At 48.9% G+C, this 19,908-nt stretch overlaps 1 protein-coding gene across 1 annotated transcript in view; it reads left to right on the top strand.

Annotated features, from left to right (window-relative positions):
* Positions 1 to 16,255, top strand: part of LOC123756109 (homeobox protein GBX-2) — a 125,182-nt gene extending 108,927 nt beyond the window's left edge. Inside the window, exons 2-3 of the mRNA XM_069305497.1 lie at positions 9,658 to 9,842; positions 15,092 to 16,255. Of these exons, the coding sequence (XP_069161598.1) occupies positions 9,658 to 9,842; positions 15,092 to 15,274 (368 nt within the window). The 3' untranslated portion in view covers positions 15,275 to 16,255. The remainder of the gene's footprint in view (positions 1 to 9,657; positions 9,843 to 15,091) is intronic.
* Positions 16,256 to 19,908: the final 3,653 nt, after the last annotated feature.

Below are 19,908 nucleotides of genomic sequence, written 5' to 3' on the forward strand. Positions count from 1 at the left end.
TCAGTTGTCGGATTTCTTGCCACAAATCATTAACCCTTCAATGAGGAGCTGGTACAGTTGTGGCGACTTGCGGTGCGGTCGCCAGCGCCTTGTAAACAACGCGGCCAGATGAGGAACCTCTCGCATGTCGGGCGCGCTCATCCTCCGGTCGCTGGCCGCAAAAATAATGACCTAATGAGAAAAGGATAATGCAGTACATGATCCTATTGATCCCATGGACAAAATATTCGATATATAAAGGCAGACTGCCATTGGAGGTGTGTAAAATGAGACATGGCATCGAGGCGAGGGTGGTGTGTGGCTGAGGAAGCTGGGTAGACCCATGTGAGGAGGACTGACAAGTATGGGTGTTGGCCCATTTGTTGAGGTCAAGTGCCACAGTTAGGCCTGCGTACGGATGGCTTCACAGTGCCACGGTATGCTTAAATAAAGGTAGCCTAACCCCCATTGTCGCGTTAGGCTCGGTTGAGAGCCGCGACATTCAAGTGTCGTGTTATGCTTGGTTGAGGGCCGTTTCACTCGGACGATAGCAGCCAAAACCATTCCAGCCGCCATGGCGAGAGGGAGGTGCCAGGGGCCCAGAGGCTCACAGGGACCCTATTGTGTACCCCGGGTCCCATGAGACTTCCTTCCCTCCCCCACACGAATGAGTTACGGACCCACTTCACCGCCCCTCGACCCACGGGCCCTGTCCCCTCCGCCAACACCCACCTCTCAACGGTAACCCTTCTATGGGTACATGCCTCCGTCCCATAAAAATATCATTCCGTAACCTGACGACACAATAATAACATATTTACAAGTACAATGGGTTTGTGAGATTTGCATATTGGTATTTTTACAATCTTGCAAAGTCCCTGACACGCCTAGGGTTTCTGGGTACAATTTCTTATAAACCACTAATGCAATTTAAACACCCGTGATTAAATGTACAATGTTGTTTAAGATTCAGCTACAGGGGACGTGTTTATTTTTCGTGATTTACACACATATATATACTGAATAAGGCATTACACACACATAACTCCATGCACTTGCTTTGAAATCCTCAAGAAATGGAAGTGACTACAAAATTCGTAGCTTTAGTGGCACTGCTGGTATGGCAATGATGGATGAACTAAATAGGTTGCCTCTGGCAGCAGTGGCAGAACATATTTTCACATAATCAGGTATGTGGAAATGTGATGAAGAAATGGATGTAACGTGTTCAAAACAGCATGTAGCAGGTCAGCCTGGGATGGTCTCATATTGTACAACTGCAGCCTGTTTATTAAACTGAAATTCGTAATATATTATTTATATTCAAATCGTTTCCGTCAAGTGAAAGTTTAAAAGTCGAGGAGTGTTGTACATGCTGCTATGGCGGTGTGTCCACTCACAAGATGAGTGGCGCTGCCCAATACTGTCACTATGGCGGTGTGTCCACTCACAAGATGAGTGGCGCTGCCCAATACTGTCACTATGGCGGTGTGTCCACTCACAAGATGAGTGACGCTGCCCAATACTGTCACTATGGCGGTGTGTCCACTCACAAGATGAGTGGCGCTGCCCAATACTGTCACTATGGCGGTGTGTCCACTCACAAGATGAGTGGCGCTGCCCAATACTGTCACTATGGTGGTGTGTTCACTCACAAGATGAGTGGCGCTGCCCAATACTGTCACTATGGCGGTGTGTCCACTCACAGGATGAGTGACGCTGCCCAATACTGTCACTATGGCGGTGTGTCCACTCACAGGATGAGTGGCGCTGCCCAATACTGTCACTATGGCGGTGTGTCCACTCACAGGATGAGTGACGCTGCCCAATACTGTCACTATGGCGGTGTGTCCACTCACAAGATGAGTGGCGCTGCCCAATACTGTCACTATGGCGGTGTGTCCACTCACAGGACGAGTGGCGCTGCCCAATACTGTCACTATGGCGGTGTGTCCACTCACAGGATGAGTGGCGCTGCCCAATACTGTCACTATGGCAGTGTGTCCACTCACAGGATGAGTGGCGCTGCCCAATACTGTCACTATGGCGGTGTGTCCACTCACAGGATGAGTGGCGCTGCCCAATACTGTCACTATGGCGGTGTGTCCACTCACAAGATGAGTGGCGCTGCCCAATACTGTCACTATGGCGGTGTGTCCACTCACAGGATGAGTGGCGCTGCCCAATACTGTCACTATGGCGGTGTGTCCACTCACAAGATGAGTGGCGCTGCCCAATACTGTCACTATGGCGGTGTGTCCACTCACAAGATGAGTGGCGCTGCCCAATACTGTCACTATGGCGGTGTGTCCACTCACAAGATGAGTGGCGCTGCCCAATACTGTCACTATGGCGGTGTGTCCACTCACAGGATGAGTGGCGCTGCCCAATACTGTCACTATGGCGGTGTGTCCACTCACAAGATGAGTGGCGCTGCCCAATACTGTCACTATGGCGGTGTGTCCACTCACAGGATGAGTGGCGCTGCCCAATACTGTCACTATGGCGGTGTGTCCACTCACAAGATGAGTGGCGCTGCCCAATACTGTCACTATGGCGGTGTGTCCACTCACAAGATGAGTGGCGCTGCCCAATACTGTCACTATGGCGGTGTGTCCACTCACAAGATGAGTGGCGCTGCCCAATACTGTCACTATGGCGGTGTGTCCACTCACAGGATGAGTGGCGCTGCCCAATACTGTCACTATGGCGGTGTGTCCACTCACAGGATGAGTGGCGCTGCCCAATACTGTCACTATGGCGGTGTGTCCACTCACAAGATGAGTGGCGCTGCCCAATACTGTCACTATGGCGGTGTGTCCACTCACAGGATGAGTGGCGCTGCCCAATACTGTCACTATGGCGGTGTGTCCACTCACAGGATGAGTGGCGCTGCCCAATACTGTCACTATGGCGGTGTGTCCACTCACAGGATGAGTGGCGCTGCCCAATACTGTCACTATGGCGGTGTGTCCACTCACAGGATGAGTGGTGCTGCCCAATACTGTCACTATGGCGGTGTGTCCACTCACAAGATGAGTGGCGCTGCCCAATACTGTCACTATGGCGGTGTGTCCACTCACAAGATGAGTGGCGCTGCCCAATACTGTCACTATGGCGGTGTGTCCACTCACAAGATGAGTGGCGCTGCCCAATACTGTCACTATGGCGGTGTGTCCACTCACAAGATGAGTGGCGCTGCCCAATACTGTCACTATGGCGGTGTGTCCACTCACAGGATGAGTGGCGCTGCCCAATACTGTCACTATGGCGGTGTGTCCACTCACAAGATGAGTGGCGCTGCCCAATACTGTCACTATGGCGGTGTGTCCACTCACAAGATGAGTGGCGCTGCCCAATACTGTCACTATGGCGGTGTGTCCACTCACAAGATGAGTGGCGCTGCCCAATACTGTCACTATGGCGGTGTGTCCACTCACAGGATGAGTGGCGCTGCCGAATACTGTCACTATGGCGGTGTGTCCACTCACAGGACGAGTGGCGCTGCCCAATACTGTCACTATGGCGGTGTGTCCACTCACAGGATGAGTGGTGCTGCCCAATACTGTCACTATGGCGGTGTGTCCACTCACAGGATGAGTGGCGCTGCCCAATACTGTCACTATGGCGGTGTGTCCACTTACAGGATGAGTGGCGCTGCCCAATACTGTCACTATGGCGGTGTGTCCACTCACAAGATGAGTGGCGCTGCCCAATACTGTCACTATGGCGGTGTGTCCACTCACAGGATGAGTGGTGCTGCAAATACTGTCACTATGGCGGTGTGTCCACTCACAAGATGAGTGGCGCTGCCCAATACTGTCACTATGGCGGTGTGTCCACTCACAGGATGAGTGGTGCTGCCCAATACTGTCACTATGGCGGTGTGTCCACTCACAGGATGAGTGGCGCTGCCCAATACTGTCACTATGGCGGTGTGTCCACTTACAGGATGAGTGGCGCTGCCCAATACTGTCACTATGGCGGTGTGTCCACTCACAAGATGAGTGGCGCTGCCCAATACTGTCACTATGGCGGTGTGTCCACTCACAGGATGAGTGGCGCTGCCCAATACTGTCACTATGGCGGTGTGTCCACTCACAGGATGAGTGGCGCTGCCCAATACTGTCACTATGGCGGTGTGTCCACTCACAGGATGAGTGGTGCTGCCCAATACTGTCACTATGGCGGTGTGTCCACTCACAGGATGAGTGGCGCTGCCGAATACTGTCACTATGGCGGTGTGTCCACTCACAGGACGAGTGGCGCTGCCCAATACTGTCACTATGGCGGTGTGTCCACTCACAGGATGAGTGGCGCTGCCCAATACTGTCACTATGGCGGTGTGTCCACTCACAGGATGAGTGGCGCTGCCCAATACTGTCACTATGGCGGTGTGTCCACTCACAGGATGAGTGGCGCTGCCGAATACTGTCACTATGGCGGTGTGTCCACTCACAGGACGAGTGGCGCTGCCCAATACTGTCACTATGGCGGTGTGTCCACTCACAGGATGAGTGGCGCTGCCCAATACTGTCACTATGGCGGTGTGTCCACTCACAGGATGAGTGGCGCTGCCGAATACTGTCACTATGGCGGTATGTCCACTCACAGGATGAGTGGCGCTGCCGAATACTGTCACTATGGCGGTGTGTCCACTCACAGGACGAGTGGCGCTGCCCAATACTGTCACTATGGCGGTGTGTCCACTCACAGGACGAGTGGCGCTGCCCAATACTGTCACTATGGCGGTGTGTCCACTCACAGGATGAGTGGCGCTGCCCAATACTGTCACTATGGCGGTGTGTCCACTCACAGGATGAGTGCCGCTGCCCAATACTGTCACTATGGCGGTGTGTCCACTCACAGGATGAGTGCCGCTGCCCAATACTGTCACTATGGCGGTGTGTCCACTCACAGGATGAGTGGCGCTGCCCAATAAACTCGCCCCTCGGGGCAAAATTTAAATATGTGTTCTGTTGGAACAGGACGCAACTATCTTTATGTGATTCCTCAATGTATGTAAAAAGGATCAAAGGGAAAAGACTTATGATCCGTTGGTTTTCGCCAACTGTATTACCCTGACACAGGCTAAACTGGACAGTCATATGTTCCTGCCTGGAACAATCATATCTTATCAGTGTTGTCATCCAGCGTCGTGAGCGAGTTACCTCAAACGACTGCACGAACGCCAATCAGTGTTTAGAATGTCTGACCAGAAGATAAGAATGTTTTATTAACTCAAAAGAAATTTCAAGATTACAAAATTATATTTTGCGGACCTCAACAAAACAGTGAAATACTGCGTCAACGAGACCTTCTAAGTGTCATTACGAGAGATTTCTCCCCCCACACACTACCTCCCTCCCTTCCGTCTCTCCCTTCCGTCTCTCCCTCCTCTCTCTCTCCCTCCTCCTCTTCTCTCCCTCTCATTCTCCCTCGCTACATAGTTCCCCGCTTCCTTCTCACAAATAATTGTCCCAGCCTTAAATCCTCCTCTTCTAGATCTTCAGTCATATACAGTCATGAATACAACCATCAAAATTCCACTTTACCGATAATAAACTCATTAGGATTCAGATTAATGATTAAATTATCTATCCGTCTTTGGTGACCGCGTGCATATCTATCAGCCAGGCCAGACTCATCGTGCAGGGGGGTATCTGGGCCGCACATGAGGGGGTCCCAGAGCCTCTAGACTGCTGGAGACAGCGGAGTACAACAGCAAAGTCAACTTATGTCCCCTTTTCGAGCTGGTTACCGCCACATGAGCGCCGGGGTCATCCCTCATCACTGATACTTCGTATCTTACCACCCTGGTCATGCTCTGGCTCGTGGGGTCGCGGCTCTGGCTCGCGGGGTCACGCTCTGGCTCGCGGGGTCACGCTCGGGCTCGCGGGGTCAAGGCTCTGGCTCGTAGGGTCACGCTCGTCCCAACTTTGCCTCATAATAACTCGTCCTCATCTTGACTAAAGCGACGTATACTTAAATCAAGGGGCAGAAATTGTCGTACAAGAAAATGGTAGCGGCTCACGAAGTTTTTGATACAATGACTAGTTGCCTGTTCGTAGGTCCTCTGATAGGTTAGGATAAGGGCACGTAAATATGGCATTTTCTTGATGCTAGTTTATTGTGCACCCCATACTCATCCTGTGAGCGGTAGCGCAAAAAGATTACAGAGTAGATCTCATTAATTGTAGGACGTTTGGAGTTGCTTTGGCCGGGAGTCTGTGACTAAGATGATGTCTGAAGGAAGTGTCCATGTTGTGACTATTCACAACCGGACCAGGGGCCAGATGGATTCAAATCCATCGCGGGGGGGGGGGATGTTTGGGGGGGAGGGGATGTTTGGGGGGGGGGATGTTTGGGGGGGGTGGCAGAGGAGGGGAGACTAACATCTGATATCCTGATATCCTACAGATTGTGTCACATCTGCATAGTCACTATTTGTTCCGTATGTGCTAACATCACAAGAGTTCTGCTTGCCTTGTTAGGGAAAAATATAGCGTACGATTTTAATGAAAATATATATATATATATATATTTTTAATTATATTAATAATAATGTTGTGCATCAATTCATTTTTGTCTAAAGTCATATGGGGGTATTCTAGGCCCAGGACTTCTTGGGACACTTCCTCAGTTTGGTGCCGATATTAATTACCTGTTGAATTATCTCCCTCCAAGCCATTAAAGCCATTAAGGGGTAATTATCAAAAGTGCCGAATTATGAAGAGAGGCGAGAATTATTTGAATATCAGTGAATAGTGGGGGTCTCACTGTTCCCCTGCCCCTGGTGCCGCTGTAATTATAAAAGGTGTTATAATTTTAAGAGTAGTGAGAAATAATGGGGCGTTATAATAGTGGGCAGCAATGGTGGCGGTAATATTATTATTATTTTTTGAAGGGATATTCCTGCGTGGGCCCTAAGCCTCTGGCTGGCCCACTGGGCGGGCCCTAAGCCTCTGGCTGGACCACTGGGCGGGCCCTAAGCCTCTGGCTGGACCACTGGGCGGGCCCTAAGCCTCTGGCTGGACCACTGGGCGGGCCCTAAGCCTCTGGCTGGACCACTGGGCGGGCCCTAAGCCTCTGGCTGGACCACTGGGCGGGCCCTAAGCCTCTGGCTGGACCACTGGGCGGGCCCTAAGCCTCTGGCTGGACCACTGGGCGGGCCCTAAGCCTCTGGCTGGACCACTGGGCGGGCCCTAACCCTCTGGCTGGACCACTGGGCGGGCCCTAAGCCTCTGGCTGGCCCACTGGGCGGGCCCTAAGCCTCTGACTGGCCCACTAAGTGTTGCTTGTTTCTGTTTTACTTGGGCGGAGTATGAGTATTTATGACTCGTATGGTCGCTTCAGTAAGATTTTGTCCCATGTGTTTATTAACTTCTTCTGCTCTGTTCAATCTAAAGTTGAAATCTTAATGGGTTTGTAACTGTGCACTGTGTTAGATAATGTTCCAGTGGTCTGTTGTAGCTGTAACTGTGCACTGTGTTAGATAATGTTCCAGTGGTCTGTCAGTCATTTCTCCGCGGGGTTATCTTGAGATGATTTCGGGGCTTTAGTGTCCCCGCGGCCCGGTCCTCGACCAGGCCTCCACCCCCAGGAAGCAGCCCGTGACAGCTGACTAACACCCAGGTACCTATTTTACTGCTAGGTAACAGGGGCATAGGGTGAAAGAAACTCTGCCCATTGTTTCTCGCCGGCGCCTGGGATCGAACCCAGGACCACAGGATCACAAGTCCAGCGTGCTGTCCGCTCGGCCGACCGGCTCCCCTCCACCACCGTGGTGGTGGCGGGTGGGTGGTGGTAGTAGTGGTAGTGGTGGTGGTGGTGGAAGGCTACTAGTCTCACCCAAGGGTTGGTGACAAACGCGGGCTCGTTGTGGCCAAAACTGTCATTATCCACGCAATGTTACTCCTGATGGCTCTCACACATATCCGGCTCCATCGCTGCCTGCTCCCTCTCAAGTTTTCACCATATATCCCCTTTCTCTTTTTAAGAGAATTCTCACTCCGCTACTTCAGTATTATTCCCTTATTACACTTTATTCCTTTTTGTTTTAACCCAGCAAGAGACTATGTATGTTGCTGTCATTCTTTCCCCTAACTGCCTCTCCTCCCTCCCCACTTGGGTGACTGTACATAAAGAAACAGTGGTGTGACTGGAGTCAATATATACCACTCTGATTTGTAACTAAACACTATAAATTTCGTTTGATATGGACTAAATACTGAGAAGCTCACGTTTCCCAGGCAATATTTCTGTATCATGGTAGTAGGAAGGTGAATATGAAATGTTGTAATTATGCGTGTCACACAATGGAGCTCCGTCGTCAACTTGCCCGTTGATTCCTACTAAATCCTTGACAGGTTCTAATAACAGCAACGTGATATTGTTGAGCAACTCACTCTCACTCTCTCTCTCTCACTGTCGCACTCTCTCTCTCTCTCTCTCACTGTCGCGCACTCTCTCTCACACTCACTGTCTCTCTCACTGTCTCTCTCTCTCACTGTCTCACTCTCTCTTACTGACTCTCTGACTCACCATCTCACTCTTCCACCCACCCACTCTCTCTCTCTCTCTCTCTCTCTCTCTCTCTCTCTCTCTCTCTCTCTCTCTCTCTCTCTCTCTCTCTCTCTCTCTCTCTCTCTCTCTCTCTCTCTCTCTCTCTCTCTCTCTCTCACTCTAACTAGAGATGTATCGCGCAGTTCCCGTGTAGCCACTCTGTTATTACCTGTTTCTGTGTCCTGTGTCTGGTAAAGATCAATGCGTAATTATGACGCATTGCGCGCCATTTTCGTACGCACGTATTGGTCCGGATATTAATTTTGGCGACAAACTGCTCCGACTGTGGTAGAGGTGACGACGGAGGCACGTATAACAACCTTCCCAACCTTATTACAACCTACTATAACACCCCTTACCCCCAACAACCCCCCTCCCCTCCCCTCCCTCCTCACAACACGGGTTATTCATGCCCGTGCCACATCTTTAAGTGATATAATCTTCCATCAATCAATCCCCTCCCATCGGGAAAGATTAATTTTCGGCCACAGAAACATTGGTTGAGATTGCGAGGTGGGACCAAAGAGCCGAAGCTCAACCCACCGCAAAAGCACAACTAGGTGAGCGCTTGCTGACATCTCTGCGCTGACAACTGACATCGCTGACAACTGACATCGCTGACAACTGACATCGCTGACAACTGACATCGCTGACAACTGACAGGGTGCTGGGCTGTCACCAGCCGCGACCCCTCCCCTGAATATATTACAGTTCCAGAGACATGTGATGAAATATTGGTATATGTATTTTATCAATATGCTTCCCGTCTCTGATGTAATGGTTTATATTGACCTGTCTTTTGTAATATTAATTATTATTTGACTATTGTTGTGATTTGACTATTATATATATATATATATATATATATATATATATATATATATATATATATATATATATATATATATATATATATATATATATATATATACGATTAAGAATCAGAGTTGAGCTGGAACTCTCCCCCGGAAACACAATTATACAAGTACACCTTTAAAACGTCCGCCGATTCATAGAAAACGATCAGTAACAACAATCCTCCCCCCCCCCCATATATTCCTCAAACTACAAACTACCGTTATAAACAGGTCGCCTCTCCTCCCCTCCTTCCAGACGGGTCCGGAAGCCACCTCAACCTCTTCAGTAACAAGCAGCCGCCCAAGAAGAAGCGGAAGAGCCGTACGGCCTTCACCAACCACCAGATCTTCGAGCTGGAGAAGCGGTTCCTCTATCAGAAGTACCTCTCGCCCGCTGACAGAGACGAAGTCGCTCAGACGCTGGGACTCAGCAACGCCCAGGTGAGGGGATTGAAAGTAGAAAGTAGAGGCAGTGGGGGAAATGGGGAAGATTGAGGCAGTGGGGGAAGCAGAGGTTCTCGGCAATATGAGGAAGGGACGAAGCTAACATCAAGTTCTCACTCAGATCTCCCGTGTCATCTATTGATACTGGTAATGGCTCCAAGGGGCCTCCACATACGGGTTATTCATGCCCGTGCCACCTCTTGGGTGGCTTAATCTTTATCAATCAATCATCAAGTTCTGGACACGATATAAGACGTTCCCGTCATTCTGCTCTTTTTTTTTTCACGAGAGAGACCTCCCGTCACGCAGGGTGCAGTCGCACCTCCACAGATCTCCAGTATCAGCTCTTGATACTGGTAATGGCTCAAAAGGGCCACCACTTACGGGCTATTCATGCCCGTGCCACCTCTTGGGTGGCTTAATCTTTATCAATCAATCAACCATTTGGTCCACGGGAGACATCTCCCGTCACGCAGGGTGCAGTCGCACCTCCACAGATCTCCAGTATCAGCTCTTGATACTGGTAATGGCTCAAAAGGGCCACCACTTACGGGCTATTCATGCCCGTGCCACCTCTTGGGTGGCTTAATCTTCATCAATCAATCAATCTTCTGCTCTTTGCTTCCACTTCCCTTTACCCACCAGACGGTTGCAGGTGACTGATTGAACACTGACATGAGGCGCTTCAAGTCCTAAGGTTCTATTCGCGAGAAGAAAAATGGTTGGGCACCTTTCTTTTCACCTAATGTGTATGTTCACCCAGCAGTGACTAGGTACCTGGGAGTTAAGTAACTATTGTGGTTGGTTACATCCTAGGGGAGGGTCGTATGTACACAAAAGTTCCTGGTCAGAGGAGGCCTCGTCAGAAACCGGCCAGCAGGGACATTGATCCCCGGAATCTTCAACAGGTAGGTAGGTTCCTGTCCTACAACAGTAGGCTAGGCCGGTGGTCCTAGCGGAGATGATTTCGGGGCTTACGGTCCCGGCGGCCCGGTCCTCGACCAGGCCTCCTTTTTGTTACACGCCCCCAGGAAGCAGCCCGTAGCAGTTGTCTAACTCCCAGGTACCTATTTACTGCTAGGTGAACAGAAGCATCAGGGTGAAAGAAGCTCTACCCATTTGTTTCCGCCTCCACCGAGGATCGAACCCGAAACCTCAGGACTACGAATGCCGAGCGCTGTCCACTCAGCTGTTAGGCCCCATGTTAAAATAAATGACACCCAGGTTCATGGAGTGCGCAAAATTATATTATATACGTATGTGTGTGTGTGTATTTATATATATATATATATATATATATATATATATATATATATATATATATATATATATATATATATATATATATATATATATATATATATACAATCTTTGGACAACACCCACCAGTGGGACTCGAACCCAGAAAGCACAACTACCTTCCAGTAGCTGGCATAACTAGTATGCTTTAACCCACTACCTTCCAGTAGCTGGCATACTAGTTATGCCAGCTACTGGAAGGTAGTTGTGCTTTCTGGGTTCGAGTCCCACTGGTGGGTGTTGTCCAAAGATTGTTTATCTTCACTTGTGGTTTATGCAAGTATAGGCTTATATATATATATATATATAGTGCACAAAGAGGTCACTATGCATGGGAGTGTCCAGAGCATAGATTCGAATCCTTCACATAACTCCTGCTTTTTTCCTCACTATATATTGTCTAACTTGTTATCTATGTCATTCTTAAGTTAAATACAATCAATGTTCCCTCCAGACGACGATACTCATATGGCTACAGCTTATTTTAAATGCAACAAATTTATAGATACTCCCAAAAATATGCACAAATAGGAAAAAATATAGAGGCGATGCAATGGGATTGAACTCGCGTCTCTGGACTGCCTTCGCACTATCTACTACTCTATTATGATGAGCTCATCCCATGGGCAAATACTAATAGTCATATAGACAAAAAATTTAAACAATTAAGTCGCTTGTTTAAGGTCCATTGAATTACCAAAGCTACCCCTTATATCTATATCTACCTTATATCTACCCTTATATCTATCTAAAGCGTAGAATAGTTGACTTCATTCTTGGCTCGGTCAGATGGTCCCAGGTTCGATTCCCGGCCGGGACAGTAACAGTTGGGCACTTTCTCCATCATCTAATGCCTTTGTTCACCTATCAGTAAATAGGCAACTGTTGTGGGGTTGCATCCTGGGGAGGGTCAGTGGGGGGGGGAACCTCGAGACCAACCTGAAGTATATACACACGCTTCCTGTCCCCGGCAAAACTATGTAAATTAACTAAATAAAATACTACTGTGATGCAAATAAATGTAGAGCTTAAAACACACACACACATACATTGGGGGCCTGATAGCTGAATGGACAGCGCTCTAGACTATGTTGGGGTCCGGGTTCGATCCCCGGTGATGGCAGATGGCGGGCCGAAAGAGCAGAGCTCAACCCCCAAAAGCCCAACTAGGTGAATACACCCACACACCAATCCTGTATGTATATTATATATATATATATATATATATATGCGAACAAGCCTGAATGGTCTATATATATATATATATATATATATATATATATATATATATATATATATATATATATATATATATATATATATAAAACTTTCTTTAATGTTAGTAACGACCTATTATCCCTTGATTTCGTAATAAAATGAGTAGCGGGTCGTTACAACCATTAATAAGCTTAGCTTGACAAGAACGGTCTAATAAGAAGGTGTATATTTGCATTCGACTACTGAGGTCGGCGCCGCGAATGTCAGGTGTGGAAAGGCCTTGACACACGAGGCCCTTTACACCAGCCACCTCAGCCCACACCAATGACAACCCCGCATGACAGCCCGACGATGCTTAAACCCGCGTGTCAGCGCCCCTGACAGCCCGACGGTGCCTAAACCCGCGTGACAGCTCGGCGGTGCTTAAACCCGCGTGTCAGCGCCGCGTGACAGCCCGGTGGTGCTTAAACCCGCGTGTCAGCGCCCCTGACAGCCCGACGGTGCCTAAACCCGCGTGACAGCTCGGCGGTGCTTAAACCCGCGTGTCAGCGCCCCTGACAGCCCGACGGTGCCTAAACCCGCGTGACAGCTCGGCGGTGCTTAAACCCGCGTGTCAGCGCCGCGTGACAGCTCGGCGGTGCTTAAACCCGCGTGTCAGCGCCGCGTGACAGCTCGGTGGTGCTTAAACCCGCGTGTCAGCGCCGCGTGACAGCCCGGTGGTGCTTAAACCCGCGTGTCAGCGCCGCGTGACAGCCCGGTGGTGCTTAAACCCGCGTGTCAGCGCCGCGTGACAGCTCGGCGGTGCTTAAACCCGCGTGTCAGCGCCGCGTGACAGCCCGGTGGTGCTTAAACCCGCGTGTCAGCGCCGCGTGACAGCTCGGCGGTGCTTAAACCCGCGTGTCAGCGCCGCGTGACAGCTCGGCGGTGCTTAAACCCGCGTGTCAGCGCCGCGTGACAGCTCGGTGGTGCTTAAACCCGCGTGTCAGCGCCGCGTGACAGCTCGGTGGTGCTTAAACCCGCGTGTCAGCGCCGCGTGACAGCCCGGTGGTGCTTAAACCCGCGTGTCAGCGCCGCGTGACAGCCCGGTGGTGCTTAAACCCGCGTGTCAGCGCCGCGTGACAGCCCGGTGGTGCTTAAACCCGCGTGTCAGCGCCGCGTGACAGCCCGGTGGTGCTTAAACCCGCGTGTCAGCGCCGCGTGACAGCCCGGTGGTGCTTAAACCCGCGTGTCAGCGCCGCGTGACAGCCCGGTGGTGCTTAAACCCGCGTGTCAGCGCCGCGTGACAGCCCGGTGGTGCTTAAACCCGCGTGTCAGCGCCGCGTGACAGCCCGGTGGTGCTTAAACCCGCGTGTCAGCGCCGCGTGACAGCCCGGTGGTGCTTAAACCCGCGTGTCAGCGCCGCATGACAGCCCGGTGGTGCTTAAACCCGCGTGTCAGCGCCGCGTGACAGCCCGGTGGTGCTTAAACCCGCGTGTCAGCGCCGCGTGACAGCCCGGTGGTGCTTAAACCCGCGTGTCAGCGCCGCGTGACAGCCCGGTGGTGCTTAAACCCGCGTGTCAGCGCCGCGTGACTGCCCGGTGGTGCTTAAACCCGCGTGTCAGCGCCGCGTGACAGCCCGGTGGTGCTTAAACCCGCGTGTCAGCGCCGCGTGACAGCCCGGTGGTGCTTAAACCCGCGTGTCAGCGCCGCGTGACAGCCCGGTGGTGCTTAAACCCGCGTGTCAGCGCCGCGTGACAGCCCGGTGGTGCTTAAACCCGCGTGTCAGCGCCGCGTGACAGCTCGGCGGTGCTTAAACCCGCGTGTCAGCGCCGCGTGACAGCCCGGTGGTGCTTAAACCCGCGTGTCAGCGCCGCGTGACAGCCCGGTGGTGCTTAAACCCGCGTGTCAGCGCCGCGTGACAGCCCGGTGGTGCTTAAACCCGCGTGTCAGCGCCGCGTGACAGCCCGGTGGTGCTTAAACCCGCGTGTCAGCGCCGCGTGACAGCCCGGTGGTGCTTAAACCCGCGTGTCAGCGCCGCGTGACAGCTCGGTGGTGCTTAAACCCGCGTGTCAGCGCCGCGTGACAGCCCGGTGGTGCTTAAACCCGCGTGTCAGCGCCGCGTGACAGCCCGGTGGTGCTTAAACCCGCGTGTCAGCGCCGCGTGACAGCCCGGTGGTGCTTAAACCCGCGTGTCAGCGCCGCGTGACAGCCCGGTGGTGCTTAAACCCGCGTGTCAGCGCCGCGTGACAGCTCGGTGGTGCTTAAACCCGCGTGTCAGCGGTCATTGTTGACGCGACAAGCACGCCACACCAGCCATTTGTTGAATTATTTTTCTTCTTTATTTGCACATTTCTTTATTCCTTTTCCGTCTCCATATCTATTTCTCCCTTTTTGTGAGATGTTGAACGTAGGCATCGCATGGGTGTAGACCAGAGGAGAGGGGAGGGAGAGCATTGGAGGGGTTTCTGTGGGTAATGGAGGAAGGGGGGGGTAAGGCAGGCAGGCAGGCAGGCAGGCATGCAGGCAGGCAGGCAGGCAGGCAGGCAGGCAGGCAGGACAGACAGACAGGACAGACAGGCAGGCAGGACAGACAGACAGGCAGGACAGACAGACAGGCAGGACAGACAGACAGGCAGACTGGCAGGCAGACTGGCAGGCAAACAGACAGATAGGCAAGCACTCGTACACACATTCCCCCCCAGTATCCCCTCCCTCACGCCACAATACTAACATCCCTCCTCCCTCCACAGGTGATCACGTGGTTCCAGAACCGGCGGGCGAAGCTGAAGCGGGACATGGAGGAGCTGAAGAAGGACGTGACCTCTCACAAGATCCTCAGTGACCACTCCACCTTCATCAAGACCATGACGCAGATGGGCCTCCTCAAGCACAAGCCAGGGGAGCCCTTTGATCTCAAGAAACTTACAGGCTGACGGTAGAGACGTTGGCTGTGGTCAAGCCGTCACCAGAATGTCGTGACGGATCACCGATCACAGTGAAAATGATGCTACTGAATGTGATGTGTTATAAAGGAATACCTGTGATGATGATAGTGGTTGTGATGATAATGAAGTTGGCAACAATGACAAACGTTTCAGTGCCACCATTAAGGCTCTTCCTTTGTCTGGGACTCTTCGAGGAGGAGGAGGAGGAGGATTAAGAGGGAGTTATATCTCAAAATCTCAAAATAATCTTAAAACTTCTTATTTGTTTTCGAGAAAACCTGGAGCATTTAGGCTCCATTACGACACAGCCGGTACCCAACTATAAAGGTGTTCCGAGTTCGAAGTTCACACATACAACGACCAAAAAGTTAAGAAATACACCGAGAGCATAAAGATTAGCTTATATCGCTCGCTGACCATATAATACCCATCAAACTGTCGCTCCACAACACTGCCTCGTCACTAAGAATGCGAGATCATGTGATGCTAGGTGAGCCTGGCGATGCTAGGTGAGCCTGGCGATGCTAGGTGAGCCTAGCACTGCTAGGTGAGCCTGGCACTGATAGGTGAGCCTGGCACTGCTAGGTGAGCCTGGCACTGCTAGGTGAGCCTGGCACTGCTAGGTGAGCCTGGCACTGCTAGGTGAGCCTAGCACTGCTAGGTGAGCCTGGCACTGCTAGGTGAGCCTGGCACTGCTAGGTGAGCCTGGCACTGCTAGGTGAGCCTAGCACTGCTAGGTGAGCCTGGCACTGATAGGTGAGCCTAGCACTGCTAGGTGCTAGTTAAACTCAAGGTTATAAGTTTTACATTTACCCTTGGGTTCACCTGCGCGACCTTGTTTTCTTTTTCTGCTGTATTTTTGTGTTGTCCCTAAGTATGTGATTCTGTGTATATCATCTCTTTAGTGATTCTCTCTCTCCATTAGTCTGTGAATCTTTGCCCGTTATTCCGTTAATGTTGTCCAGACCACACACTAGAAAGTGAAGGGACGACGACGTTTCGGTCCGTCCTGGACCATTCCCAAGTCACAATCGACTTGAGAATGGTCCAGGACGGACCGAAACGTCGTCGTCCCTTCACTTTCTAGTGTGTGGTTTGGTCAACATACTTCAGCCACGTTATTGTGACTCCTCCTGCATTTATTCAGATCATGAAGCAGCCTACCAACTATAACCTTTGACCTTAATCTTGCTGACCTCCAACAGTGTTATTTTATAATTAGTAAAAACATTTTCTTTTTTTAACTGGTGGGTACAGGAACTGACGCCCGCTGACTCCTATTAGCATGCCGAGAGCTTGCCCACCCCATAGCTCATGGTAAGCCTTGCTCTACTAGTTTTCCCTAGGCCCGCCAATCGTTTAACCCGGGTCAGGATTCAATAAGCATTAACACATTTACTTTCGAAACTTTACATCTTTGATGACCAGACCACACACTAGAAGGTGAAGGGACGACGACGTTTCGGTCCGTCCTGGACCATTCTCAAGTCGATTGTGAGAACGGTCCAGGACGGACCGAAACGTCGTCGTCCCATCACCTTCTAGTGTGTGGTCTGGTCAACATACTTTAGCCACGTTATTGTGACTCATCGCCTTTACATCTTTTTTTCAGTCTTCAGCGACTTTCTCAACATTTATTAAATAGTTTACGAATATCGAAATTTCCCAATCAAATATCATTCTTATAATGACGAAGCTCCGAAGCCTCCTGGTGCTTCTGAGCTCATAAACTGCTTAACATATGTAAACAAACCCGCCTAAGATTTAGAAAAGATGTACAGTACTTGTGAGTGCTTGTGTAACTTCTTGGTGAATCCCAGGTCCGCGACCCAATCACTGCTGGGTGAATAAAGGCGTACAGTTAAGGATTGACGCCTTGTCAATCCTCCCTGGCCAGAATACGAACCAGAGCCAAATTCACCACTATGTACTGGTACTTTTCAGTGTTGCTAGTCAAATATGAACTAATATTTGTTTCTGTAAAGAGGCCTAAGAATCACCTGGCTAGCCTAACATATGGTCCAGGCATTAGTCACATAACTTAGCTGATGACTGCCGACTTCATGTTGGGAAATAATGATAAATATGAAATTATTTTCTCATGGAAAATACAGATTTTGTACGACGCTTTCACCTGATCTTTCCGTTTAATTGTGTGTGTACAATGAATAATTTGTTCCTAAGAACTTACTGAATTGCTGTAAGAGGAAAGTAACACGTTCTGAAAAATTAAGAAAAAAATTATATATACAAGGGAATTTACCCTAGAAAGCAATTTGTTACGTTTTCTTTGGTATGTTTTAAAATTAGAGAACGATAAAAGGATAAACTTTTAGTTTTTAGTCACCATAACGTTGCGTTAGAGGGTTGAAAAGGAGTCCCCCCCCCCCATCTTTCCTCAGAGCCAACCGATAAAGAATAACAATTTTCAAACAACAAAATAATACACTGAGAATACTGGGATATAAAGTACAAATTCCAATTTGCTAAACTTCCCGATCAACCAAAAGTATTTAGTATGTTTAATTTTGTATATATGCTCATGAAGGTATAATGAAGTGTGTAAATTACGATATAATGAAAAAAATTTAGCTGCTATACAAATACAAATATAAGTGACACCACACTTGTCGCTGCTTATGATTATATCATCCATATAATCATCCTTATGATATCATCCATAGGCTTCGAGCAGGAAGCCTGATCAAGGACCGGGCCGCGGGGACGCTAAGCCCAGAAGTCATCTCAAGATAACCTCCACTACTAAAATAAAAAAGGGGGGAACATGGTAGAAAAACAGCAAATACACAATTTGGTCGACAAAGAGCATTGTTTAAAAATAGCAAGACATGGGTTGACATTATAGGGGTAAGGTGGGTTACAGGGAGTTAATTAGGTAGTGTTTAGTTTTATCTTAAACTGGTTGGGAGAGGTACAGCCTTTAACATGGTTGGGAAGGTCATTCCACATTCTGGGCCCCTTGATTTGTAGAGCATTTCTAGTTTGATTAAGTCGTACTCTAGGAATATCAAAAAGGTATTTGTTTCTGGTGTGGTGCTCATGGGTTCTGTTACAACCTTCATAAAGCTTTTACGATCAGGATTGACATTACAGTTCAGCATTTTATATATATATATATATATATATATATATATATATATATATATATATATATATATATATATATATATATATATATATATATATATATATATATATATATATATATATATATATATAACACACATGAGAGGATGTGCAGTGACTTAATATCTAACATATTCAGAGATTTGAGTAGGGGTACTGAGTGATGTGTGGGGCCAGAGTTGGATATTGTCCTAACAGCAGCTTTGTGTTCAGTAATTAGAGGACGTAAATGATGTTGGGTAGTAGAACCCCAAGCACAAATACCATAGTTGAGATAAGGAAAGATGAGGGAGTAATAGAGCGTCACCAGGGCAGGGCGAGGTACATAATATCTGATCTTATAAAGAATGCCAACAGTTTTTGAAACTTTTTTTGATATATTTAATATGTGTCCCTGGAAATTCAGCTTGTGCTCAATGAGAACGTAAAGGAATTTGCCATCTACTTTGTTACAAATTTGGGTATTGTTTATCCGAGATTTATTTGATTTGAGGATTTATTGCCAAACAAAATATAGAAAGTTTTGTCAATGTTGAGGGTGAGTTTGTTGGCAGTTAGCCAAAGATGGACTTTATTTAGCTCAGTATTTACTGTGGCATTTAGAGCAAGGGGTCAGGACTGGAGTAAATGAAGGTTGTGTCGTCAACAAACAGAATTGGTTTGAGGTGTTGAGAGGCATTTGGAAGGTCATTAATGTAGATGAGAAAGAGGAGAGGGTCAAGTATGCTGGCCTGAGGAACACCAATGTTAATGGGTAGGGTGGGAGAAATTGAATTATTCACAGAAACATACTGGAGCCTGTCAGTAAGGTAAGATTTGAGGTATTGCAGGGAGTGTCCTCTGACTCCATAATGATGTAATTTAAGAAGACGGTTTTGGTGGTTGACAGTGTCAAAAGCCTTATGCAGGTCCACAAATAACCCAACAGGGAACTCATTTTTATCAAGAGCTGCATGAATCAAGTTAATCATATTAATAAGTGCATCGTTAGTGCTTTTTTGGGTCTGAAGCCATATTGACAAGAGCTAAGTATATTATGTTTGGCTAGTTAAAAGTAAAGCTGCTTGTAGATTAGTTTTTCAAATATTTTTGACAAGTCTGGCACGATTGATATAGGTCTGCAGTTGTTAACATCTGTGAGATCACCACATTTGTGGACAGGGGTTACTCTCGCTTTTTTTTAGAATATCTGGAAAGGTTTGGAGTTCAAGTTACTTGTTGAAGAGCAATGCAATAGCAGGAGCTAAAGATCTGGAGGCTTTTTTAATAAATTACAGTTGGTATCTCCTCAAGGGCACTAGACTTGGTTTTAAGGGAAAGGATTATGTCAGTAACATCAGTGGAATTTGCAGGCGTTAGGTACAGAGACTGGATAGTTACCTGTTAGTCCTGAACATCAGTACTGGAAGATGGAATATCTTTTGCAAGGGCGGACCCAATGGAAGAGAAGAACCTATTGAACTCAATAGCAGTAT

The sequence above is a fragment of the Procambarus clarkii genome, chromosome 55, assembly GCF_040958095.1.
Source record: "Procambarus clarkii isolate CNS0578487 chromosome 55, FALCON_Pclarkii_2.0, whole genome shotgun sequence".
NCBI lineage: Eukaryota > Metazoa > Arthropoda > Malacostraca > Decapoda > Cambaridae > Procambarus > Procambarus clarkii.